This window comes from Marmota flaviventris, chromosome 2 (genome assembly GCF_047511675.1).
Source record: "Marmota flaviventris isolate mMarFla1 chromosome 2, mMarFla1.hap1, whole genome shotgun sequence".
Classification (NCBI taxonomy): domain Eukaryota; kingdom Metazoa; phylum Chordata; class Mammalia; order Rodentia; family Sciuridae; genus Marmota; species Marmota flaviventris.
This window is the reverse complement of record NC_092499.1, coordinates 67370292-67394590: the sequence shown is the minus strand read 5'-3', so window position 1 is coordinate 67394590 and position 24299 is coordinate 67370292. Positions and strand designations below refer to the sequence as shown.

The 24299-nt window shown below is 37.1% G+C and overlaps 1 protein-coding gene across 2 annotated transcripts in view; it reads left to right on the top strand.

Annotated features, from left to right (window-relative positions):
• Fut8 (fucosyltransferase 8) overlaps positions 1–24299 on the top strand; it is a 309903-nt gene that overhangs the window by 196950 nt on the left and 88654 nt on the right. For both annotated transcript variants that reach the window (XM_071607956.1, XM_027929496.3), the window contains exon 5: positions 7002–7116. In XM_071607956.1, coding sequence (XP_071464057.1) covers positions 7002–7116 — 115 coding nt within the window. The remainder of the gene's footprint in view (positions 1–7001; positions 7117–24299) is intronic.

Below are 24299 nucleotides of genomic sequence, written 5' to 3'. Positions count from 1 at the left end.
TTTTTTCCTTGCATAATTGTCTTTCAACTAAGGAATCTAGGTATATTTTTCAAGTGGTACTAGACATTTGCATATGAAGTTGTATTTATCCTGTTTATTGCTTAGTCTTTATCAACTAGATGATGATTCTCTATCTTAAGAGAATACTTTTCTCAATAATAAAGTTTGTTTTAAAAGAAGAATCTCTCTAGGTGTAAAGCATGCCTTGTCTAGTAGCCTTGATTCTATTTTATCTGCCCTCACCACACATCTTGTGTGGGAGTGGTTTCCAAACTCAAGAATGGTTTTGGCATTAAAAATAATCACTTACTAAGTATTTCCTTCATGCCCATCACTTGATAAAGACCCTTTTATTCATTGCTTATTTATCCAGCACAATAACTCTATGACATAGCAATATTACAGTAGTCCCTTATATCCACTATTTTGCTTTCCACAATGAGTTACCCATTGGCAACTACCTTCTGAAAACATTAAATAGAAAATTCCAAAAATAAATAGTTCATGAGTTTTAAAAAATGTACATTCATTCTAGGTACCATGATGGAATCACATGCCATTCTCCCAAGATGTGAATCATCCCTTTGTCTAGCATATCCATGCTTTATATGCCACCCTCCTATTTGTCACTTTCTCGGTTATCAGATGGATGGTTGCAGTATTGCAGTGCTTGTGTTCATGTTACCCTTGTTGTGTTTATTAATAGCCCCAAAGTGCAAGATTAGTGATTCGTGATATTTGTTTTAGTCAGCTTTTTCACTGCTGTGATAAAAGACCCGACCAGGACAATTGTAGAGGAGGAAGAGTTTATTTGGAGGCTCACAGTTTCAGAGGTCTCAGTCCATAGACCTCTAGCTCTATTCCCATGGGTTTGAGATGAGGCAGAACATCAGGGCAGAAGAGTGTGGTGGAAAGAAGTGGCTTACATGATGATCAGGAGCAAGAGAGAGACTCCACTCACCAAATACAAAATATGTACCCCAAAGACACACCCCCAATGCCCACCTTCTCTAGCCATATCCTACCTGCCTTCAGATAACACTGAATCCCCATCAAGGGATTAGTTCACTGGTTGGATTAAGACTCTCATAACGCAATCATTTCTTCTCTAAACCTTCTTGCATTGTTCTCACACATGAGCTTTTGGGGATACCTCACATCCAAACCACAACAATATTAATCTCTTACTACAACAATATTAATCTCTTACTATGCCTAACTTGTAAACTTTATCACAGATATATATGTATGGGAGGGAACAGTACTACCTATAGTTTCAGGCATCCACTGGGGGTCTTTGAATAGTCTGCTATGGGTAAAAGGGACTACTGTATTTCTTCTATTATAACTAAGGTTATTCTTAGGCCTGGAGAAATTAGATAACTTATATAAGAGCTGTTTTACTCCAAAATTCTTTCTCTTAATTGCAAAATACTCTGAGGTTTATTTTTTTTCTTCTACACAAGGGGAGATAATTCTTGTAGCACAGCAATATGACGATTAAATGAAGGAAATATATAAATATATAAAATACTTCCCACAGTGCTTAATACATTATAGATTTGTAGGCTGTGGTTAGACCTACATAAGGACAATTTGTAAGTAAATATAAATAGAAAACTTTGAGACTCTCCAGGACTGGCAGAGATAAGGGGAAACTGGCTAAGTGCTCAGTAGGAAGAATTTTAAGGTCTAGAACCTATGTCCCAGCTAGGTCAGCTGTCAAATAGAGATATCCTAAAATTTCTTCTTGGAGATAACAAGGGAAACAGTAGGAGATTAACTCATCCCTATCTCCTGCTCATGTTTTTATCCTTTGCACTGCATATTTATCCCCAAAGAGCAAACCAAAGAAAAAGTAACCTTGGACAAAATTTTTCTTGCCCATGATCCAGATTTACCCATGGATTAGACTGTGTTATGTTAATTCCTTTACCTTGGAGTTTTTCTTGCTTGAATTATACCAATATTTTTTCAGCCAAAAAGAGGGGGGGGGGAAGGTATGACCATTATGTGAAGATTTTAAGAAGTTTTGTGTCAGTATTAAAAGTCATTTATCACTAAACTATCTTTGGTGCAAAAATTAAAATGCTTGGAATGGTGTGAATTTGCGATAGCACTGATCTTATGGTGAAATGTGGTACATCTCTGTGCTGGTCCTCAAGGGAACTTGTATCATTAACATTTGAATCAGATGTAAACAAAACTCCCCCTTGTGGTTCATTCCTCTGTGCCATAGTTGAGACAGAACCCACCTCCCCTGCCCACTAAAAAACGAAAGAATTTTGTAACTATTAAAATAGAAAAATAAATTACTAGAAAATACGAAGAACATAAGCATAATCTGCTTCTGAAATGAAGATTTTGATGCCTGTCATAATTGGCTTGTTCTCAAAGTCATAAATTCTGTTCTGTTTTCTGTCTTCAGATATCTGTACTCTATCCTCAGTCGACCAGCACTATTTTCTGGTACCTTGCTTGGGTTTGCATATCCTAAACCTTGATGTGGCTTCATACCAGGGCCTCAAATTTATTGCCTGGTAAATTTGAGGTATCTCTTGGTAGCTTCAGTCAAAAGTAAGACAACAAGATTACCAGTTTGGGGAACTTCTCTAAGAGATTAGGTTTCAGGGTGAAATCACTGAAAACCCAGGGCTTCTGCAAAATATTTTGGAGTCACCTATAATGGACCACAACTGAAACTTTATAATTTGATTATCCTCATGTCTTTGGCCAAAAAAATAAAGTTTGCAGGATAGTCCAGTCCAAAAAAAGTCAAAGGTCAAATGTTTTCCTTGATATGTGGAAGGGGAGAGGATTTAAAAAAAAAAAAAACAAGAAAGAGACAGAAAGGAAAAGAAGTAGAGAGTGAATTTCATCAAAATAGATTAAAAAATAGTAGAGTAGATGAATGGGATTGAGGAAGAAGAAGAAGGGATGGAAAAAAAGAGCAGTGGATGAATCTGACTGAACTTTCACACGTACATGCGTGGATGTGGCATGGTGGGTCCCACATCAGGGGTATCCACAGGACACTGATTAAAAATAAATATAAACTGTAAATAGATTGAAGAGAGATTTGGTGGATTGGAGGGCGGAAGTGCTGGGGACTGAATCAGAGCAGGTTCCATGCTTTTGTGATTATGTCAAGGTGTATCCTGATGTTGTATCATAACCAAAAAGAATTTTGTAAAAAAAAACAGTTTGCTGGATATTACTCAGATATTACTCAGGCAATGAAGAACTGGTTTGAATTTAAGGTTGTTTCCTGGACTTGTCTTCTTTATGCGGTCCCCAGTGGGGAGGCCAAGAAAAAAAACATATTTAAAAATCAAGTTTGCTTTTAGTGAACTGTGAAAGTAGAGTGTCTTGTATGAAGACCCAACTGCATTTCATAAAAATTATTTATTTATGATTAACATGTATTAATTTCAAATATTAATGGGGTTTATGTGATATTTCAATACATGCATGTAGCATATACTGATTAAATCCAGCCTCCCTTTGTCCATCCTGTCCCCACTTTCCCCGTCTCTCTCAATTGCTCGTCTATGTGTAATGTAAGTTGACTTTCCTTTTAACTTGCATGTATGAGAGAAAAATATGTGGCATCTATCTTTCTATATTTGTCTTATTTTACTTAATATAATATCCTCTAGTTCCACCCATTTTGCTATTAATGACATAATTTTATTTTTTGTGCCTGAATAGTATTTTATTGTGTATATATGCCTTTTTTTATCCATTAATCCATTCATGAGTTCTTAGATTGATTCCACATGTGTGTGTGTACACATGTGGTGTGAGTGTGCACACATGTTTTAATTTAATGTAAAGTCAAGCAGAACATGTTGAATTTCCTTGTTTCCTTCAACAGGCATTTTCTGATAGAGTAGTTATTTATCACTGTGTGCTATATCTTCAGAAATAATACTGCCATTTAAAGTTAAGACTTGCAACAAGTTTTGTGACCACTCCTATTTGATAGGTAGGGAAAATATTAATGACCATATTTGTGTATGATGAAATCTATGAAATATAAGGAACAAAGAGTGCGATGAGGGTGATGAGAAAGAGACTTATAAAACTGACAAAATATTTTAAATAAATTTTCAGCTGAATCCTGTAGCACTCTAAAGATTTCTCTTATGTTTCCATGATCTACTCACGACTTCCTGTGGGTGGTGTATTAGTGGTGTATTCATTACTATAATGAAATACCTGAAATGGTTACGTTTATAAAAATGAGATTTATTTAACTTGCATTTTTAGGGCATTGTGTCTGTATTGGCACAATTTTAACCAAGAACCTTCCAGCTGTAATCATATCTTGGCAGAGGTGTGCATGTGTGGAAGAGTTCACGTTGCCAAACGTAGTCAAAGATTGGTGTCACAAAATCTCTTTTTTGAGGGCACTCCCTCAAAGACCTAAAGACCTCCTTCTAATAATCTCTCCCCCCCAAATTTTCACTACACAGCAATGTCTGTTACCCTGGAGACCAAGGCTTTAATCATAATAGACCCTGGAGGGCACTCAGACCATACTGAAACCAAAGCCATAGCAGGTGGTAACTTTTCTTCAGAAACTATAAAGACTACTGTAGGCTATACAGTAGTCTAGAAGAGGCTTAGTTTTATAATCCAATAAAAAATTTAAATTTGAAACTCTTACTTAGTGTGTAAGGCTAATATGTAAAGGAGGCAGTATAAAATTTCTTTTGTATAAAAAGAAAATGTTTTGAAACTTAGGTGAGAATAACAAATATAAAAATAGATAAAATATCATGTTTTAGAGTCTTGCCATGTTCCAAAATGGTGAAAATGAAAATAGCTAAGCCATAAAGTGTTCTATGCCTAGTTAATGTTGACACAAACAAATGTCTAAAATGTTTCACAAATGACCCTGTTGTTCCAAAGTATGTTCAAAGCTATTCCACTATTAATTTAGACTGAATACTCTGAACTACAGCTGAGATTTTTAATTTTCACTTTGTTATTATTAGCATTACTTTATTCAAATGGGGCAATTATCAAGTGTTCTCTGTGTAGTCATTCATAGTTCAAATTGTTTTCTGTTATAGTAAGACTGTACTGTGCACTGCCATTGTTTTGTTAGCATGTAGTTAAGAACCAGGAATAAAAGAATACTGAGACTGTCACATCCTCATAGATAAATGATAGTTGTTGAGGGTTGGTTTCCTTCTGATTGATCAAGCAATTCCTTTCTTTAGGGTCTCATACAGAACTAGATGTTGGATCATTTTTATGACTGGTCTTTAGGATTATGTATTACTCAACCAATGGATCCTTCCTCTTAGTAGTAGAATTACTAGTTGATGTTCTTCAGACATCAGGCAAAAGCTCTGAAACAACTCTCTGAGAGCCATTGTCATTAAAAAGAAAGAAAGAAGGAAGGGAGAGAGGGAGGAAGGAAGGAGACATAGAAAGAAAGAAAAAAAGAAAAAGACATAGCAATTACTCCATGCATTACTAGTTTATATGTATTATCATTAATTCCTTTTTTAAAAGGTTATATTCATACATTTTTGGTGATTTTTATTTTAGGATGAAGTAAATCTCAGATATGTAAAAATAACTTTTTCAGTAAACAAACGTTAATTAAGAGGTAGAGCCAAAATTGAGAAATCGGTCTATCTGGCTTTCCAAGCTTTTCCCCCTGACTCAGACTTTCTAATTTTGAATATTTACATTGAAGAGCATCTATATTATTGTACTCTGAACCTCTTTCATATTTGTTAGTGCTGTAGATACAAGTCTGAGCTTTAAGATCACATTTTGTGGGTTTCAGTTCCTACTCTGGCACTTGTGAGTTTTGTAATTTGAACAAATTATTTCACTCTCAGTGCTTTAGGTTACTAATTTATAAGATAGTTGTGAGAATTAAATGATGTAAAGTACTTAGAATAGGTGTCTGGCCCAAGTAAGAGGTTAATACCTGCTTCTTGGAACCTAAATTCTAGTAGGGGATGAAAGATAAAGAAGTAAATGATATTGTATATTATAAGATGATAGTTGTTTAGGAAAGAAAAAGGAGAGGGAAAGCCAAATGTGATGCTGGTAATGTGATGTTTGATTATTTGCTTTTACTCTTCTTTATGGGGCATGTAGGTCTTTACTTTTACTTAATGCAATGTAATTTAAAACTATCTATTCCAGCCCTGAAGTTTCTCTTATTAGTTTACTGGGGATTTTAGTTTATCCTTCAGGAAATCTAGCATGTTATAATAGAAATTGTTGATGCTATGGAGTGGCAAAGTATCTTAATAATTTCATTAGTTTAGACCAGGGATTCATAAATAATGGTCAAGGGCCAACTCTGACTTATTGCCTGTTTTTGTTAGTAAAGTTTTTTTTTGAACAGCCACAGCCATTCATTTATTGTCAGTACAACTTTTCTGCTGCAAAAGCAGCAGCAGATGCCCACAAAACCTAAAATACTTACTATCAAGAGTTTTAAAGAAAAAAGTTGCTAATCCTTGGCTCTTTAGACCATCGTTTAAGAGGTGTGTTGATATTTTCTTCTGATCTTTGTCTAACCATTCAGAGTACCTAAGTAGGAAGAAAAAACTTAAGAAGAGTCATGAAAAGATAGCACAGAAAACAAATTTATATTAGTCAAATACTAACACCAATCTCTTTTGTCTCCAATATGTTAACCTACCTATTTATTTTCTCTGGGAATCTGCTTCTCCCAGATACTTTAGTACTTTGACCCCGGAGGGAACCAATGCAATGGACTGTCTTAGAAAAAAATAAAAAGGCTTTTTTTCAACATTAAACATTTATTATAGAGTTGAATCTTGAATGGTAGAGACTAATATTTGAATTTCACAGCCTTGATAGAAAAAAAAAAAAGATGAGTACCAGGTTCATTGTGAGACTAAGTCTTTATGAAGAATTTGACCCTCTTCTTATGGCTTTGTATAATCCAGTGATGAAGTACAAATAAGTTAGCACTCGAATGTCATTTGCTTTCACAGGTCTATAATGACAGATCTGTACTACCTCAGTCAAACAGATGGAGCAGGTGATTGGCGGGAAAAAGAGGCCAAAGATCTGACAGAGCTGGTCCAGCGGAGAATAACCTATCTCCAGGTAAGAAGATTAGGTTAGGATATAAATTTAGGTAGTGAAAGAAAAAGAAGGAAAATCATAGTAAAGATAAGAGTAAGAATTATTGTTTTTAGTCTTCACAGTCCTTTGCTTTTTGAAATTAATTGCTCATTTATTTAGAAAGATATAGTTATACCTTGAGTAGAATACAAAGGAGGCTAAAACAAGATACTTTCCCCAAGAGGGGCTGGGCTACCTTTTATACACATACACAAAACTACAGTACAATTATGAACATGCTACATTTAATAGGAAAGAAATAGATAAAAATAATTATTGGAGTTTTAAAATGTTTACTGAAGGAGACTCAGTGATGGTTTTATAGAGATATATCATTTGAACTGAACTGTAAATTATAGGTAGAATTTGGACACAGAGAAATGAAGGAAAAGAACATACCTGCTGGAGAATACATTATGAACAGTTATCTCATGGCCAAGAGAAGGCCGGGAATCCAAATGAGAATGAAGTGCTACAATTTGGAGCTTTAGATTTTGTGAAAAGGAGGGTTGGAAGATAAGATGGAAAGATGGGCTTGGGAGCTAGATTACAGAGATTTATGGTGCATAACCAGTAAGATATTATTTATGTTTTTCAAAATAATATCTTTTTGAAAGATATTATTTATGTTTTACAAACATAATTATAACCACGGATAGGAAATAGTGGCAAATGCCTCTCTCAAATTAAATCTCAATTTTTTTGGTATCCTGTTCTAGTTCTTACTAGTATACCTATGCAGTCTTACATATTAGTAAGGAAATAATCTATTTACTTTTGATTTTTTTCTGCTTAATATACTATAAGCATTTTTTTTCTATTTTGAAGTCATTAATAGCTTTTGAAAGGTTTTTCCATGTAAGGGACATGATGAGAATGGTGTTTTATGTGATATTAATCTAAAATGTGTATTTTATATGAACTGTACTAGTATTTGAAACATTTGCAAGCACAGAGACCATTTAGAATAAGAGGACCATGGTACCATTGAGAAGTATGAAAGTATATGACAGGTTGTTTTGAAGTGAATAGACAAAATTTGAGAGAATTTGGGAAAACAGAATTGACCAGGTCTTTTCAATAGGTGAAAGCACTGAAATAGGTAGGAACAGGAGCATCATTGACTGATAAGGAATGGCAAGATAGGATAGTTTTAAGGGGGTAAAGAAGGAACTGATAGAATTCTTCAAAACTGAAAAATGCTTGAAATTGAAATGACTGTGAAACATCCTGCACCCATCATTTTCTAATGCTGTTGATGGCCTGGTTTCTGGGTATAATCACCCTGTTATTCCTCGAAGATTAAAAGCAAAATGGCTATCAGTGTATGCTTCTGTATATTTTAAGGTGCACATTTTCCTACATATAAGTAGCAAAAAAGTAAAAAATCAAGTGTTTAGAGATCATTAAAAAATGAACCTGATCTTGGCATGGCATCTTGGTCTCATAGTCCCAAGACCATTCATCAGAGGTATCTGCAGAGTAAGAAATACTTCATCTCCTGTTGGGAAGAGGTAATTATCTCCTATCAACTAGATCTTCACTCAGTGAATTCTGAGTAGCTGGTGGTACAGAAACATCATCTTTATTTAAAACAGAAATAACAGTAGTTTCTGAGCTGCTTCTATTTCCATATAAACAATAAATTTTCACCCTCAATGTTTAAACTGTGATCAGGTCATACGTAGGTCAGTTCCCTACATTTTAACAAGTGCCTGCTATTTGCTTTAGTTATTTTTTTTCTTTTTTTCTCTCTTCTTTTAAGTGACCAAATCCTTTTACCAATAGTGCTATTTAATTGTCTATATGCTGATTTCTATTGTTCTATATTAGAGGACTTCACTTATAAATCATTCTAATGATTAAAAATTACATTACCTTTTAAAATCTTTTAAACTGTAGCAAAATTTAATATTTTACCTGGACTTTAGCTTAAATTTTAAACATTGTTATTTATCATCCTTATTTTATTCTTTATTTCCATTAAAATAGAAAAAGTGATTTTAAAAAATTAAAGGAGATGGGAAACGTCTCAGAAAAAAATATACTTTGGAAATTCGTTTTTCTGAATTATTTGATGTAATGATAACTCTTTTTCTCTAGACTAAAATTTCCTTGAAGTCAGGAATTATATTTTTAACATATTATTTGTTAGAGGTTGAAAGTAGCATTCACTCACTCTTCCTCTGCTCTGTGTAGAGGCAGAAAAGCATCCTTTTTTTTTTTTTTTTGCTATTTGATCAAAATCAAATATATATATTGATAGGAATGTTTTCTTTGACTGGAATTTTTATCCCCCTGGTACATTTTTTAGATATAACATTTGTCAAATGGATTAATCAGCTTAATCAGAAGAGTTGATCACTTTCTTTACATAAAAAAATTATAGGAGGATTGTGAGTTCAAAGACAGCCTCAGCAAAAGTGAGGCACTAAGCAACTCAGTGAGACCCTGTCTGTAAATAAAATACAAAATCGGGCTGAAGGCAGAGTGTTCCTGAGTTCACTCTCCAGTACCCACCCCCGAAAAAAGAATACATCTTTTTCTCATATAGGTTATGTGTCCCTTATCCAAAATGCTTGGGACCAGAAGTGTTTATATTTTCTCAGGTTTTAGAATATTTTCATATACATAATGAATTATTTGGGGGATAAGACCCAAGTCTAAACATAAAATTAATTTATGTTTCATATATACATTTTATACACAAACTCTGAAGGTAATTTTTTACAATATTTTTAGTGTGTCTGTGTTGTGACTAAGACCCAATATAGAATCAGATGTGGCATTTTCCCCTTGTGACATCAGTTGGTGATCAAAAACTTTTGGATTTTGGAGAATTTCATATTTTAGATTTTTGGATTAGAGAAACTTACCTTGTACAGTTTTTTTTTTTTTTTCTTTTGTTTTATAGTACTGGGGATTGAACCCAGAGAATTCACACATGTTAGACAGGTGCTCTACTACTAAGCTACATCCCTGCCCCTTTTAATGTTATTTTGAGACAGGTACTTGCTATCCTTGGCCTCAAACTTGTGATCCTTCTGTCTCAGCTTCCCTGTAGACCTGGGATTACAGGTGTGTGCTACCACATGTGAACTGTACAACTTTTCTTGGCATTTGTTTTAGTCAGTTATTCTACTGCTGCAACTTAAAGACTCCACCAGAACAACTGTAGAGGAGGAAAAGTTTATTTGAAGACTCACAGTTACAGAGGTCTTAGTCCATAGAAGGGTGGCTCCATTCCTCAGGGCTCCAGGTGAGGTTGAACCTCATGGTAAGAGAGGGTGGCAGAGGAAAGCAGCTTATATCATGGTGATAAGGAAATAGAGAAACAGACCTCCACTTGCCAGATACAAATATATACCTGAAGGCCCACACCCTAATCCCACCTTCTTCAACCATACCCTACCACTTCAGTTACCACTCAGTTACTTCCTATCAGGGGATTAATTCACTGGGTTAAGACTCTTACATCTCAGTCATGTCTCCTCTGAACCTCCTTGTATTATCTCACTCATGAGCTTTTTTTTTTTTTTTTTTTTTTTTTTTTTTTTTGCGAGGGTGGTATTAGGGATTGAACTCACAGACACTCAACTACTGAGCCAAATCCCCAAACCTATATTTTTTTTTGTATTTTATTTAAAGACAGGGTCTCACTGAATTGTTTAGCGCCTCTCCATTGCTGAGGCTGGCTTTCAATTCGTGATCCTACTGGCTCAGCCTCCCCAGCTGCTGGGATTACAGGGGTGCACCACTGCGCCCAGCTCACATGTGAGCTTTTGAAGGATACTTCATATCCAAAACATAACAGTATTTAAATGTATTTATGTTCCATTGTCATTAGTTTAAGTGAAGTATTACTGTAAAAAAGTATAAGTAACAAAAACGGCATGGTATTGGCCCCCAAACAGACAGGAAAACCAGTGGTACAGAATAGAAGACATGGAGACAAACCCATATAAATACAGTTATCTGATACTAGACGAAGATGCCATAAACATACATTGGAGAAAAGATGGCCTCTTCCTCAAATTGTGCTGGGAAAACTGGAACTCCATATGTAACAAAATGAAATTAGACTACTCTTTCTCACCTTGCACAAAACTCAACTCAAAGTGGATAAAGGACCTAGGAACTAGACCAGAGATCCTGTGCCTACTAGAAGAAAATGTAGACCCAACTTTCCATCATGTCAACTGAGGAACCAAGTTCCTCAGCAAGACTCCTAAAGCAAAAGAAGTAAAATTAAGAATCAATAAATGGGATGGTATAAAACTAAAACGCTTCCCCACAGCAAAGGAAAAAATTAAGAACATCAAGAGAGAGCCTACAGAATGGGAAAAAATCTTTGCCACTTGCACTCAGAGAATTAATCTCCAGGATATATAAAGAACTCAAAAAACTTAACACCAAAAAAAACATTGTGCGGTTTATATACACAATAGGATATTACTCAGCCATCAAGAAGTATGACTTTATGATAATTGCAAGTAAATGGATGAATGTGGAGACTATCTTGGCTATCCTGGGTCCAAATGAATTTCATGATTTTTTTTTTTATTTCTATGAAGAATGTCATCAGAACCTTAATAGAAATGGCATTAAATCTATATTGTACTTTTGGTAATACGGCCATTTTGACAAGCGTTATAAGCCAGTCCCCAAGAGCCAAAGGTCAAGAGTTCTTTCTGACATGTGGATGCTAATGCACAACAAGGAGACTAGGGAGCCGGGGCAGTAATAGAAGTTCAGCAGATTAGACAAAGGGGAGTTAAGGGATGGGAGGGGGCAAAGAAATAGGAAAGATGGTGGAATGAATCTGACATAACTTTCCTATGTACATATATGAATACACCACAGTGAATCTCAACATCGTACATGCATTAAAGACTGGGATCCTAATTTTAAAAACATGCTCTATGTTTGTTATACATATGTCAAAATAGATGATACTGTCATGTATAACTAAAAAGCACAAATAAAAATTGAAAAAAAAAACAAGAATGAAATATAGAATGTTATCACTGTGAAAACTGGTGTGTGATAGTACTCTGATTCTATGCTGAACTCAGTACATTGCCTGGCATATTCACAGATGTTCCATAAATATTTGAATGAATAAGTTAAAAGCCAAGGCCCAAATTGTCTCTAGAAAGGAATTTAAAACAAGAAGAATAGATTTAGATGTTTAACAGAATAAAATTTTTACTGATAACTTTGGGGCTATTGTGAATAAACTTTTGTGAAGATTCATGTACAAGTGTTTATGTGGGCATATGCTTTCATTTCTCTTGAGTAAATACCTAGAGTGGAATGGCTGAGTCATGTAACAATGTATGTTTAACTTTTTTTTTTTTTTTAATTTTTTATTGTTGGTTGTTCAAAACATTACAAATTTCTTGACATATCATATTCCACACTTTGATTCAAGTGGGTTATGAACTCCCACCTTCACCCCATACACAGATTGCAGAATCACATCAGTTACACATCCATTGATTTACATATTGCAGTACTAGTGTCTGTTGTGCTCCGCTGCCTTTCCCATCCTCCACCCTCCCCCCTCCCCACCTCTCCCCTTCCCTCCCCTCCTCTCTCTCTACCCCCTCCACTGTATAACCCTGAGGGTCTCCTTCCATTTCCATGCAATTTCCCTTCTCTCTCCCTTTCCCTCCCACCTCTCATCCCTGTTAAATGCTAATCTTCTTCTCCTGCTCTTTGTCCCTACTCTGATCTTAGTTACTCTCCTTATATCAAAGAAGACATTTGGCATTTGTTTTTTAGGGATTGGCTAGCTTCACTTAGCATAATCTGCTCTAATGCCATCCATTTCCCTGCAAATTCTATGATTTTGTCATTTTTTAATGCAGAGTAATACTCCATTGTGTATAAATGCCACATTTTTTTTATCCATTCGTCTATTGAAGGGCATCTAGGTTGGTTCCACAGTCTTGCTATTGTGAATTGTGCTGCTATGAACATCGATGTAGCAGTGTCCCTGTAGTATGCTCTTTTTAGGTCTTTAGGGAATAGACCAAGAAGGGGAATAGCTGGGTCAAATGGTGGCTCCATTCCCAGCTTTCCAAGAAATCTCCATACTGCTTTCCAAATTGGCCGCACCAATCTGCAGTCCCACCAGAAATGTACAAGTGTACCCTTTTCCCCACATCCTCGCCAGCACTTGTTGTTGTTTGACTTCATAATGGCTGCCAATCTTACTGGAGTGAGATGGTATCTTAGGGTGGTTTTGATTTGCATTTCTCTGACAGCTAGAGATGGTGAGCATTTTTTCATGTACTTGTTGATTGATTGTATGTCCTCCTCTGAGAAGTGTCTGTTCAGGTCCTTGGCCCATTTGTTGATTGGGTTGTTTGTTCTCTTATTGTCTAATTTTTTGAGTTCTTTGTATACTCTGGATATTAGGGCTCTATCTGAAGTGTGAGGAGTAAAGATTTGTTCCCAGGGTGTAGGCTCCCTATTTACCTCTCTTATTGTTTCTTTTGCTGAGAAAAAACTTTTTAGTTTGAGTAAGTCCCATTTGTTGATTCTAGTTATTAACTTTTGTGCTATGGGTGTCCTATTGAGGAATTTGGAGCCCGACCCCACCGAATGTAGATCGTAGCCAACTTTTTCTTCTATCAGACGGCGTGTCTCTGATTTGATATCAAGCTCCTTGATCCATTTTGAATTCACTTTTGTGCATGGCGAGAGAAAGGGATTCAGTTTCATTTTGTTGGATATGGATTTCCAGTTTTCCCAGCACCATTTGTTGAAGATGCTATCCTTCCTCCATTGCATGCTTTTAGCCCCTTTATCAAATATAAGATAGTTGTAGTTTTGTGGATTGGTTTCTGTGTCCTCTATTCTGTACCATTGGTCCACCCGCCTGTTTTGGTACCAGTACCATGCTGTTTTTCTTACTATTGCTCTGTAGTATAGTTTGAAGTCTGGTATCACTATACCGCCTGATTCACACTTCCTGCTTAGCATTGTTTTTGCTATTCTGGGTCTTTTATTTTTCCATATGAATTTCATGATTGCTTTCTCTATTTCTACAAGAAATGCCGTTGGGATTTTGATTGGCATTGCATTAAACCTATAGAGAACTTTTGGCAATATCGCCATTTTGATGATGTTAATTCTGCCTATCCATGAACAGGGTATATTTTTCCATCTTCTAAGATCTTCTTCTATTTCTCTCTTTAGGGTTCTGTAGTTTTCATTGTATAAGTCTTTTACCTCTTTTGTTAGGTTGATTCCCAAGTATTTTATTTTTTTTGAAGATATTGTGAATGGAGTGGTTATCCTCATTTCCATTTCAGAGGATTTGTCGCTGATATACAGGAATGCCTTTGATTTATGCGTGTTGATTTTATATCCTGACACTTTGCTGAATTCATTTATTAGCTCTAATAGTTTCTTTGTAGAGCCTTTTGGGTCTGCTAGGTATAGAATCATATCATCTGCAAATAGTGATAATTTTAAGTTCTTCTTTTCCTATTTTTATGCCTTTAATTTCTTTCGTCTGTCTAATTGCTCTGGCCAGTGTTTTGAGAACTATGTTGAACAGAAGTGGAGAGAGAGGGCATCCCTGTCTTGTTCCAGATTTTAGAGGGAATGCCTTCAGTTTTTCTCCATTCAGAATGATGCTAGCCTGAGGCTTAGCATAGATTGCTTTTACAATATTGAGGTATGTTCCTGTTATCCCTAGTTTTTCTAGTGTTTTGAGCATAAAGGGATGCTGTACTTTGTCGAATGCTTTTTCCGCATCTATCGAGATGATCATATGGTTCTTATTTTTAAGTCTATTGATGTGGTGAATAACATTTATTGATTTCCGTATATTGAACCAGCCTTGCAAACCAGGGATGAATCCTACTTGATCATGGTGCACAATTTTTTTGATATGTTTTTGTATCCGATTCGCCAGAATTTTATTGAGGATTTTTGCATCTAGGTTCATTAGAGATATTGGTCTGTAGTTTTCTTTCTTTGAAGTGTCTTTGTCTGGTTTAGGTATCAGGGTGATGTTGGCCTCATAGAATGAATTTGGAAGTTCTCCCTCTTTTTCTATTTCCTGAAGTAGCTTGAAAAGTATTGGTATTAGTTCTTCTTTAAAGGTTTTGTAAAATTCTGCTGTATACCCATCCGGTCCTGGGCTTTTCTTAGTTGGTAGTCTTTTTATGGTTTCTTCTATTTCCTCAATTGATATTGGTCTGTTTAGGTTGTCTATATCCTCCTGACTCAATCTGGGCAGATCATATGACTTAAGAAATTTATCGATGCCTTCACTATCTTCTAATTTATTGGAGTATAAGGATTCAAAATAGTTTTTGATTATCTTCTGTATTTCTGAAGTGTCTGTTGTGATATTGCCTTTTTCATCCCGTATGCTAGTAATTTGAGTTCTCTCTCTTCTTCTCTTCGCTAGCATCGCTAAGGGTCTGTCGATTTTGTTTATTTTTTCAAAGAACCAACTTTTAGTTTTGTCAATTTTTTCAATTGTTTCTTTTGTTTCGATTTCATTCATTTCAGCTCTGATTTTAATTATTTCTTGCCTTCTACTTCTTTTGCTGTTGTTTTGCTCTTCTTTTTCAAGGATTTTGAGATGAAGTATGAGATCATTTATTTGTTGGTTTTTTCTTTTTTTAAGGAATGAACTCCAAGCAATGAATTTTCCTCTTAGAACTGCTTTCAATGTGTCCCATAGATTCCGATATGTTGTGTCTGTGTTTTCATTTATCTCTAAGAATTTTTTAATTTCCTCCTTGATGTCTTCTATAACCCATTGATCATTCAGTAACCTATTGTTCATTCTCCAAGTGATGTATACTTTTTCCTTCCTTCTTTTATCGTTGATTTTCAGTTTCATTCCATTATGATCAGATAAGATGCATGGTATTATCTCTACTCCTTTATATTGTCTAAGAGTTGCCCTGTGACATAATATATGATCTATTTTTGAGAAGGATCCATGTGCTGCTGAGAAAAAAGTATAACTGCTTGATGTTGGGTGGTATACTCTATATATGTCAATTAAGTCTAGGTTATTAATTGTGTTATTGAGTTCTATAGTTTCCTTATTCAACTTTTGTTTGGAAGATCTGTCCAGTGGCGAGAGAGGTGTGTTGAAGTCTCCCATGATTATGGTATGGTGGTCTATTAGACTCTTGAACTTGAGAAGAGTTTGTTTGATGAACATAGCTGCACCATTGTTTGGGGCATAAATATTTATGATTGTTATGTCTTGTTGGTGTATGGTTCCCTTAAGCAGTATGTAGTGTCCCTCTTTATCCCTTTTGATTAACTTTGGCTTGAAATCTATTTTATTTGATATGAGTATGGACACTCCTGCTTGTTTCCAAAGTCCATATGAGTGATATGATTTTTCCCAACCTTTCACCTTCAGCCTATGTATGTCTTTTCCTATCAAATGCGTCTCCTGTAGGCAGCATATTGTTGGGTCTTGTTTTGTGATCCATTCTACTAGCCTGTGTCTCTTAATTGGTGAGTTTAAGCCATTAACATTTAGGGTTATTATTGAGATATGGGTTGTTCTTCCAGCCATATTTGTTTATTTCTGTTACTAAACATGGTTTGTTTTCCTCTTTGATTATTTTCCCCCCCTTTACTGTCCTACCTCCCACTGTTGGTTTTCATTGTTATTTTCCATTTCCTCTTCCTGTAATGTTTTGCTGAGGATGTTTTGAAGAGATGGTTTTCTAGCTGCGAATTCTTTAAACTTTTGTTTATCGTGGAAGGTTTTAATTTCATCTTCCATCCTGAAGCTTAATTTCGCTGGATACACAATTCTTGGTTGGAACCCATTTTCTTTCAGTGTTTGAAATATGTTATTCCAGGATCTTCTAGCTTTCAGAGTCTGTGTTGAAAGATCAGCTGTTATCCTGATTGGTTTACCCCTAAATGTAATCTACTTCCTTTCTCTTGTAGCTTTTAAAATTCTCTCCTTATTCTGTATGTTGGGCATCTTCATTATAATGTGTCTAGGTGTGGATCTCTTATGATTTTGCCCATTCGGCATCCTGTAGGCTTCTAGGATTTGGGATTCTATCTCATTCTTCAAGTCTGGGAAGTTTTCTCGTATTATTTCATTGAATAGACTGCTCATTCCTTTGGTTTGGAGCTCTGTACCTTCCTGTATCCCAATGACTCTTAAGTTTGGTCTCTTAATGTTATCCCATATTTCTTGGATGTTCTGCTCATGGTTTCTTAACAGTCTTGCTGAGCTGTCTATGTTCTTTTCCAGTTGAAATACTTTGTCTTCATTGTCTGATGTTCTATCTTCTAAGTGTTCTACTCTGCTGGTAGTATTCTTCATTGAGTTTTTAAGTTGGTTTATTGCTTCCTGCATTTCTAGGATTTCTGTTTGTTTGTTTTTTATAACCTCTATCTCCCTGTATAGTTGATCCTTTGCTTCCTGGATTTGTTTGCGTAATTCATTGTCGAAGTGGTCTTTCATTGTCTGATTTTGCTGTCTAATGTCTTCCTTGATACTCCAGATCATCTGAAGCATGTATATCCTGAATTCTTTATCTGACATTCCATCTGCTGCAGCTGTTACCTCTTCTAAAGTTGCGTTGACCTGCATTGCTTGTGGTCCTTTCTTTCCTTGTCTTTTCATACTGCTTGCGTATCTTTCCTGCAGGCGCGGGCGGCGGCTCTGCTCTCTCCTTATTCCAATTGGGGTGTCGTGGCTACCACGCCGGCAGGTCACTGGGCCTGTTCTGGGCGCTGGCGGTGGCTCTGTTCTGCCCCTACTCCAATTGGGGTGACGAGTGTACCACGCCGGCAGGCCACCGGGCCTGATCCGCCGGTCGGTTGCAGGTTTGCCTACCCTGCAGGCGCGGGTGGCGGCTCTACTCTGCCCCTACTCCAAATGGGGTGACGTGTCTGTCGTACCGGCAGGCCACTGGGCCTGTCCCGCTGGTCGGTCGCAGATCTGCCCACCTTTCGGGCACGGGTGGCGGCTCTGCTCTGCCCCTACTCCAATTGGGGTGTCGTGACTACCCCGCCTGCAGGTCGCTGGGCCTGTTCCTGGCACGGGCGGCGACTCTGCTCTGCCCCTACTCCAATTAGGGTGGTGTGTGTACCACGCCGGCAGGCTCCTGGGCCTGATCCGCCGGTCTGTCGCAGGTCTGCCTACCTTGGAGGCGCGGGCGGCGGATCTGCCCTGCCCCTCCTACCACGCCTGCGGACCCCTGGGCCTGATCTGCAGGTTGGTCACAGGTCTGCTCACCCTGCGGGCACGGGTGGCGGTTCCGCTCCGCCCCCACTCCAATTGGGGTCACGTGGCCACCACACCGGCAGGGCCTGATCCGGGCGTGGGAGAAGGATCTGCTCTGCCCCTACTCCAGTTGGGGTGACGTGTGTACCACACTGGCAGGCCACTGTGCCTGACCCGCCAGTCTGTGACAGGTCTGTTTACCTTGCAAGCGCGGGGGGCGGCTCTGCCCTGCCCCTCCTACCACGCCCATGTACCACTGGGTCGCGGGTCTGCCCACCTTGCGGGTGCGGGTGGCGGCTCCGCTCCGCCCCCTCTCCAATTGGAGTCACGCGGTCACCACGCTGGCGAGCCGCTGGGCCTGCTCCGGGTGCTGGCGGCGGCCCGGTTCCTCCCCTCTGGCTCGACGACAAATTGAGGATACTCGGGTGTCTGTGCCTCACCCCCCCTACCAGGAGACCAACTGTTTCTGTCGCAGCTGGTATTGATGAAGTTCTCTCCTCCGCCGCTTTCTGATGACATCAGATCTCTGCCATGTTGGTATCCTATGCGAATGGCAGCATATCGTTCCCCTTGCCGGGCAACCAAAGCAACGGGTGAGTCCTGACCGGCCCTCAGCAGGACCCGGACCGAGAAGCAGTTTCCGTGGGCTCCTAGCCCTGGGCCAGGGCAGTTCCGGGAGCCGGAACTCGGCCGCTCCGTGCTCGGTGTAAGCTCCGATAAGAGTAGGCTCCAAGAAGCCGTCCCCACGGGCTCAGTTCCGGGAGCCGGAATTCGGCCGCTTAGTGCTTGGTGTATGCTCTGATAGGAGCAGGGTCCAAGAAGCAGCCTCCACAGGCTCCCCAGCCCTGGGCCAGGGCGGTTCCGGGAGCCGGAACTCGGCCGCCCCGCGCTCGGTGTTCGCTCAGATAAGATCAGGTTCTAAGAAGCCCCCAGGCACTGAACCCTAGCAATCTGTCTGCAAGCCGCAGGCGAATGGCAGCCTGAAATTACCTGTTCTATGGCTGAATGATCTGCGGTCCATATGTTTAACTTTTTGAGAAATTGTTAAACTGTCTTCAAAAGTGGGTATCTCAGGGCTGGGGTTGTGGTAGAGCACTCACCTAGTGTGTGTGAGGCACTGGGCTCGATCCTCAGCACCACATAAAAAATAAATAAACAAAATAAAAGGTACTGTATCCATCTATGACTAAAAAAGAAATTCTTTAAAAAAAAAAAAAAAGTGTGTATCCCATTTACATTCAACCAGCAGCGTATGAAACTTCCAGTTCCTCCACATCCTCATTAACACTTGGGATGGTTGGTCTTTTTCATTTTAACCATTTTAGTATAATAGTATGCTGTTGTGGGTTTCATCTGCATTTCCTTCTGACCGTTGTAGAATATCTTTTCTATACTTATTTACTGTCTACATATCTTCTTTGATGGTGTGTTCTTTTGTCCTATTTTTGTGCTGTTTTGTTTGTTTGTGGTACTGGAGATTGAATCCAGGGCCTCATGTGTGGTAGGAAAGTGCTCTGGTATGGGCTATATTTCTAGCCTTTTGCTTGTTTTTAATCTGGATATTTGCTTTCTTATTGTTGAGTTATTGATGTTCTTTATATATTCTAGATATGAGTCCTTTGTCTGATGTATATTTTGGAAAATGTTTCTTCCATTCTGTAACTGGCCTATTTGTTATTTTAAAGTATCTTTTGAAGAGCAGAAATTTTTAAACTGATGAAGTCCAGCTTTACTTACCACTTTTTAAAATTAGAATTTGGTCCTTTTTGTGTCATGAAATTTTTGCCAAATCTAAGGTGACTAGATTTTTTTTTCTGTTTTCTTATAGGAGTTTTATAATTTAACTCTTACATATAGGTCTGAAATCCATTTGGGGTTATGATATGAACTAAAGCTTAGGTTCATTTTCTTACTTATTGCTATACAGTTTGTCTAGAACCATTTGTTCAAAGGTTATCCTTTTCCTATTGCCTTAGTACTTTTGTCAAAAACAGTTGATTATACACATGTGTCTGTCCTTTTGCCAGTACCACCATATTGTCTTGGTTACTATAGCTTTGCATTAAGTGTTAAAATTGGGTAGTATATTTTTTCCAACTTTATTCTTCACTTACAAAATTTTATTTACTATAAATCCTTTTTATTTTCATATCAACTATCCTGTTGTGAGTACATAAAAATATAATTGATATTTATATTCTGCTCTTATATCCTACAGCTTATTAATTCTAGTAGTTTAAGATGGATTCTTTTTTTTTTTGGTACAAGGGATTGAATCTAGGGTTGTTTACCGCTGAGCCACATCCCCAGCTTCTTCTTTTTTTTATCTTTTGAGACAGGGTCTTACCGAGTTGCTTAGAGTCTTACTAATTTGCTGAGGCAGGCTTTGAACTTGCAATTCTCCTGCCTCAGCCTCCCCAGCTGCTGGAGTTACAGGTACCTGGCAGTTCTGTAAGATTTTTCTACATATATTACCATATCATCTGCAAATAGACCCTTCTTCATTTCTAACCTTGATGTCATTTTTGAGACCCAGGATAGCCAAAGCAATCCTCAGAAAAGTAAAGTAGGAGACATCACAATCCCAGACCTTAAATTAGATAACAGAGCTACAGTAACAAATAAATAAATTGTTCCAGGCATTTTTATATGAATATATAGCTAATTCATAGAAAAAATGAAGTGTAACTTTTAAATAGGTAAATGAGTACAATGAAATATGAAGTTTCTGCAAGTTCCACTTCCTAAAATGATTTCTTTTCCATTGTCATTGTAAGTGATTATCATTTCTAGAAATACAAAAATTTACAGAAATCAGTAGGGAATGTAAACTTTTTATTTTCACGAGTCAGCAAAACTGAAAGAAGGAGATTGATAATGTGGAAGTATTACAAATAGTGTGTTTTAAAAATAGTTATCTTTGTCAATCATAGCATGAGGTGATTTTCTTTGGGTTACAAAAAGTAGAGTTTATAATGTAGAATTATATGCTAAATAGATTACAATTCCAAAAATCAGAGGCACATCCATGGTCATCAGAAAGATAAGTCAAGATTTTAGAAGCTTTGATATTAGGAAAATAATGCTGCTGCAGGTTGAGTATCACTTATCCTTCATGCTTGGACCCAAAAGTGTTTTGGATTTCAGATTTTTTCAGATTCTGTAATGTTTGCATACACACACACACACACACACAAGATCCTGCTTTCTGATCATGCCCTAAGCCACTTTCCTCCACCACACTCTTCTACCATGATGTTCTGCCTCTCCTCAAGCCTCAGGGAATAGAGCCAGCCTTCTGTAGACTAAGACCTCTGAAATAGTGAGCCACAAAATAAACTTTCCTCCTCTAAAATTGTTCTGGTTTGGTCTTTTAGTCACAGCAGTGAAAATATAAGTGGATCAAGTAAAATTCTTTTATGTCTCACATACATTTAGCCCGAAATCATTTTATCAATATTTTTGTGTACCTCCATTTTGACTGCAGCCCATCACATAGGATCGTGTGTGGAAATTTTTACCTCTGGTATTATGTTGATACTCAAAAATGTTTTGGATTTTGAAGCAGTTTGGATTTTAGATTTTCAGATTAAGGATGTTTGACCTATAGTATGAATAGAAAGTAATGTAAGCATTAGAAAACAGCCTTAGATTTACTGAGGAATTAAATCTATGTGGCTTATTAAAAAGCATAAAGGTCTCAGAAATTGTGTCATAGAAACTATGAAACAGACAATATATAGATGTTTTCCTTAGGAAGCCTTTGAATTTCTTTCTTTCTTTTTTTTTTCCTTTTTCTTTGTGGTACTGGGGATTGAACCCAGGGCCTTGTGCATGCGAGGCAAGCACTCTTTTAACTGAGCTTTATCCCCAGCCCAGGAAGCCTAAATTTCTGCCTACCTTGTCTAATGTTGCTTTTCTCATTTACAGCCCTAGGGTTTATTTGTTAGTTTTTATTTTATTTTTTAATTTTTTTTGCAGCCCTGGGGATCAAACCCAGGTCCTCCCACATGCCAATCTGCTTTTATAGATTTTATTGGCCTAGACCACAGGTTAGCAAACTACTGACCTTAGGCCAAATCCAGTTCAAGTATTTTATAAATAAAGTTTTATTGGAATTCAGCCATTTATTGTTTCTATTTGTTAATATATTCTCTCTGACTACTTTCAGGTAATAGTTGACAAAGTCAAATAATTTCAACAGAGAATATATAATTTGCAAACCAAAAATATTTATCTTCAGATTTTCTCTTTCTTTCTTCCTTCCTTTTTTTTTTTTTAAGTGGGAATTGAACCCAGGGGTACTTAATCACTGAGTCACATCCCCAACCCCACCTCTTTTTTTTTCTTAGTATTTTATTTCTATAAAAGGGTTTCACTGAGTTGCTGAGGCTGGCTTTGAACTTGCAATCCTCCTGCCTTAGCATCCTGAGCCACTGGGATTACAGGCATGCACCACTGCGCCTGGCTATCTTCGAATTCTTTACAGAAAAATGTTTGCTAACCCCAGCCTATACAGTGATGGAGATACTTTCTTGTATATTTTTGCCTTCTGTTTTTTTTTCTTCTTCCTGTTACCTTCTGTTCTTTAGCTGTATATTAACTTTTATCAGTGTTTGATATGTTATCTCTCTTGGTAGGTGGCTTTGTTTGCCTGCTGCTGAGTTTCCCAACCCAAATAATTATTTTTGTCCACTTGTAAGGCTAAGGATTTTTAATGCTTAGATCAATGGGATTAGAAATGAAGAATATGTAAGGACTCGAAGTATACTCCTTGCTTTGTCACAGAGTAGTCCCCACTGGTTCTCTTTAGGTCATTACTAAAAGCACAATGATTGTAGGATATCAAAAGGAATAATGTTAATGATGGTAAAGTTTTCAAATGCAGTGATGTATACTTAAATATTTGGATCAAATCCTGATTTATTCTGAATAATGATAGGTTCTGTAAGAGGAGTTTTGGAGTTTTAAATCAGTTTTCATTATAAGTCATCTTTGTTTCTTATATGCTAAAAGCGAGGAGGGCCTAACGATTAATAACAATGTTATTTTATTCTATAGTAAAATTCTAATGGTACATCTGGGCTGTTATTGTTATGCTTTCACAATTGCCAGAAAGATTAAGATACATATAGAAAAGGAAGCACATATATCTTTTAATATGGAAAAATAGCAAGTCTCTGACTGTAACTGGATAAGGACATTATTTTTACCATTGCTCGTTACTGTTTTCTCTCAATTATTTCCGTGACTTTCCCCTCTCTTTTCATGAGCATAAGAACATTTTATTGTGAAACAAAGTACATTACCTATAAAATTTAACACTTATGCATGCACATGCATACACCATCATTTCTTCTAGAGATGAAGCATATCAATGGCTATCTAGAATTGTTGGGAGAATTCTTGTTAACATTCTGCCACTAAAAGAACTCTTGAGTTTTGGATGTTCCTCTTGTTCAAGTCTACTTGCGATTTGTGGGGTTTTATTTATTTATTTATTTATTTTTGATTTTGATTTTGGTCTGAATCCTCTTCCCCTGGAGGAGTAGAGTGGCTGGACTTTCTGAGTCTGGAAATGACAAAGGTAGCAGGGAAGATGACATCTTTAAGCTGCAAGTAATACAGAAATAAAGAGAGGGGTTACCGTGGTATTTATTCATGTTAAAGGGTTGATTGTGTTTAAAGTGCTGGGAACAGGATGATACTGTGTGTTTGGCTTTGCAACCAAAGGACCTGGTGTGCTGTCCTTTCTACTTTATCATGGATAATTGAGGAAATAATGCTGAGCACTAAAAGGGAAAGCTTTTACATACAAATAGTTTATCCTATGTTTGAATCCTATATCCCAGAGGCTTTGAGTAATTAAAGTGTTCATTACTAGAATTCATGTTGCAAAAAGTTGGTTTGTCATTTT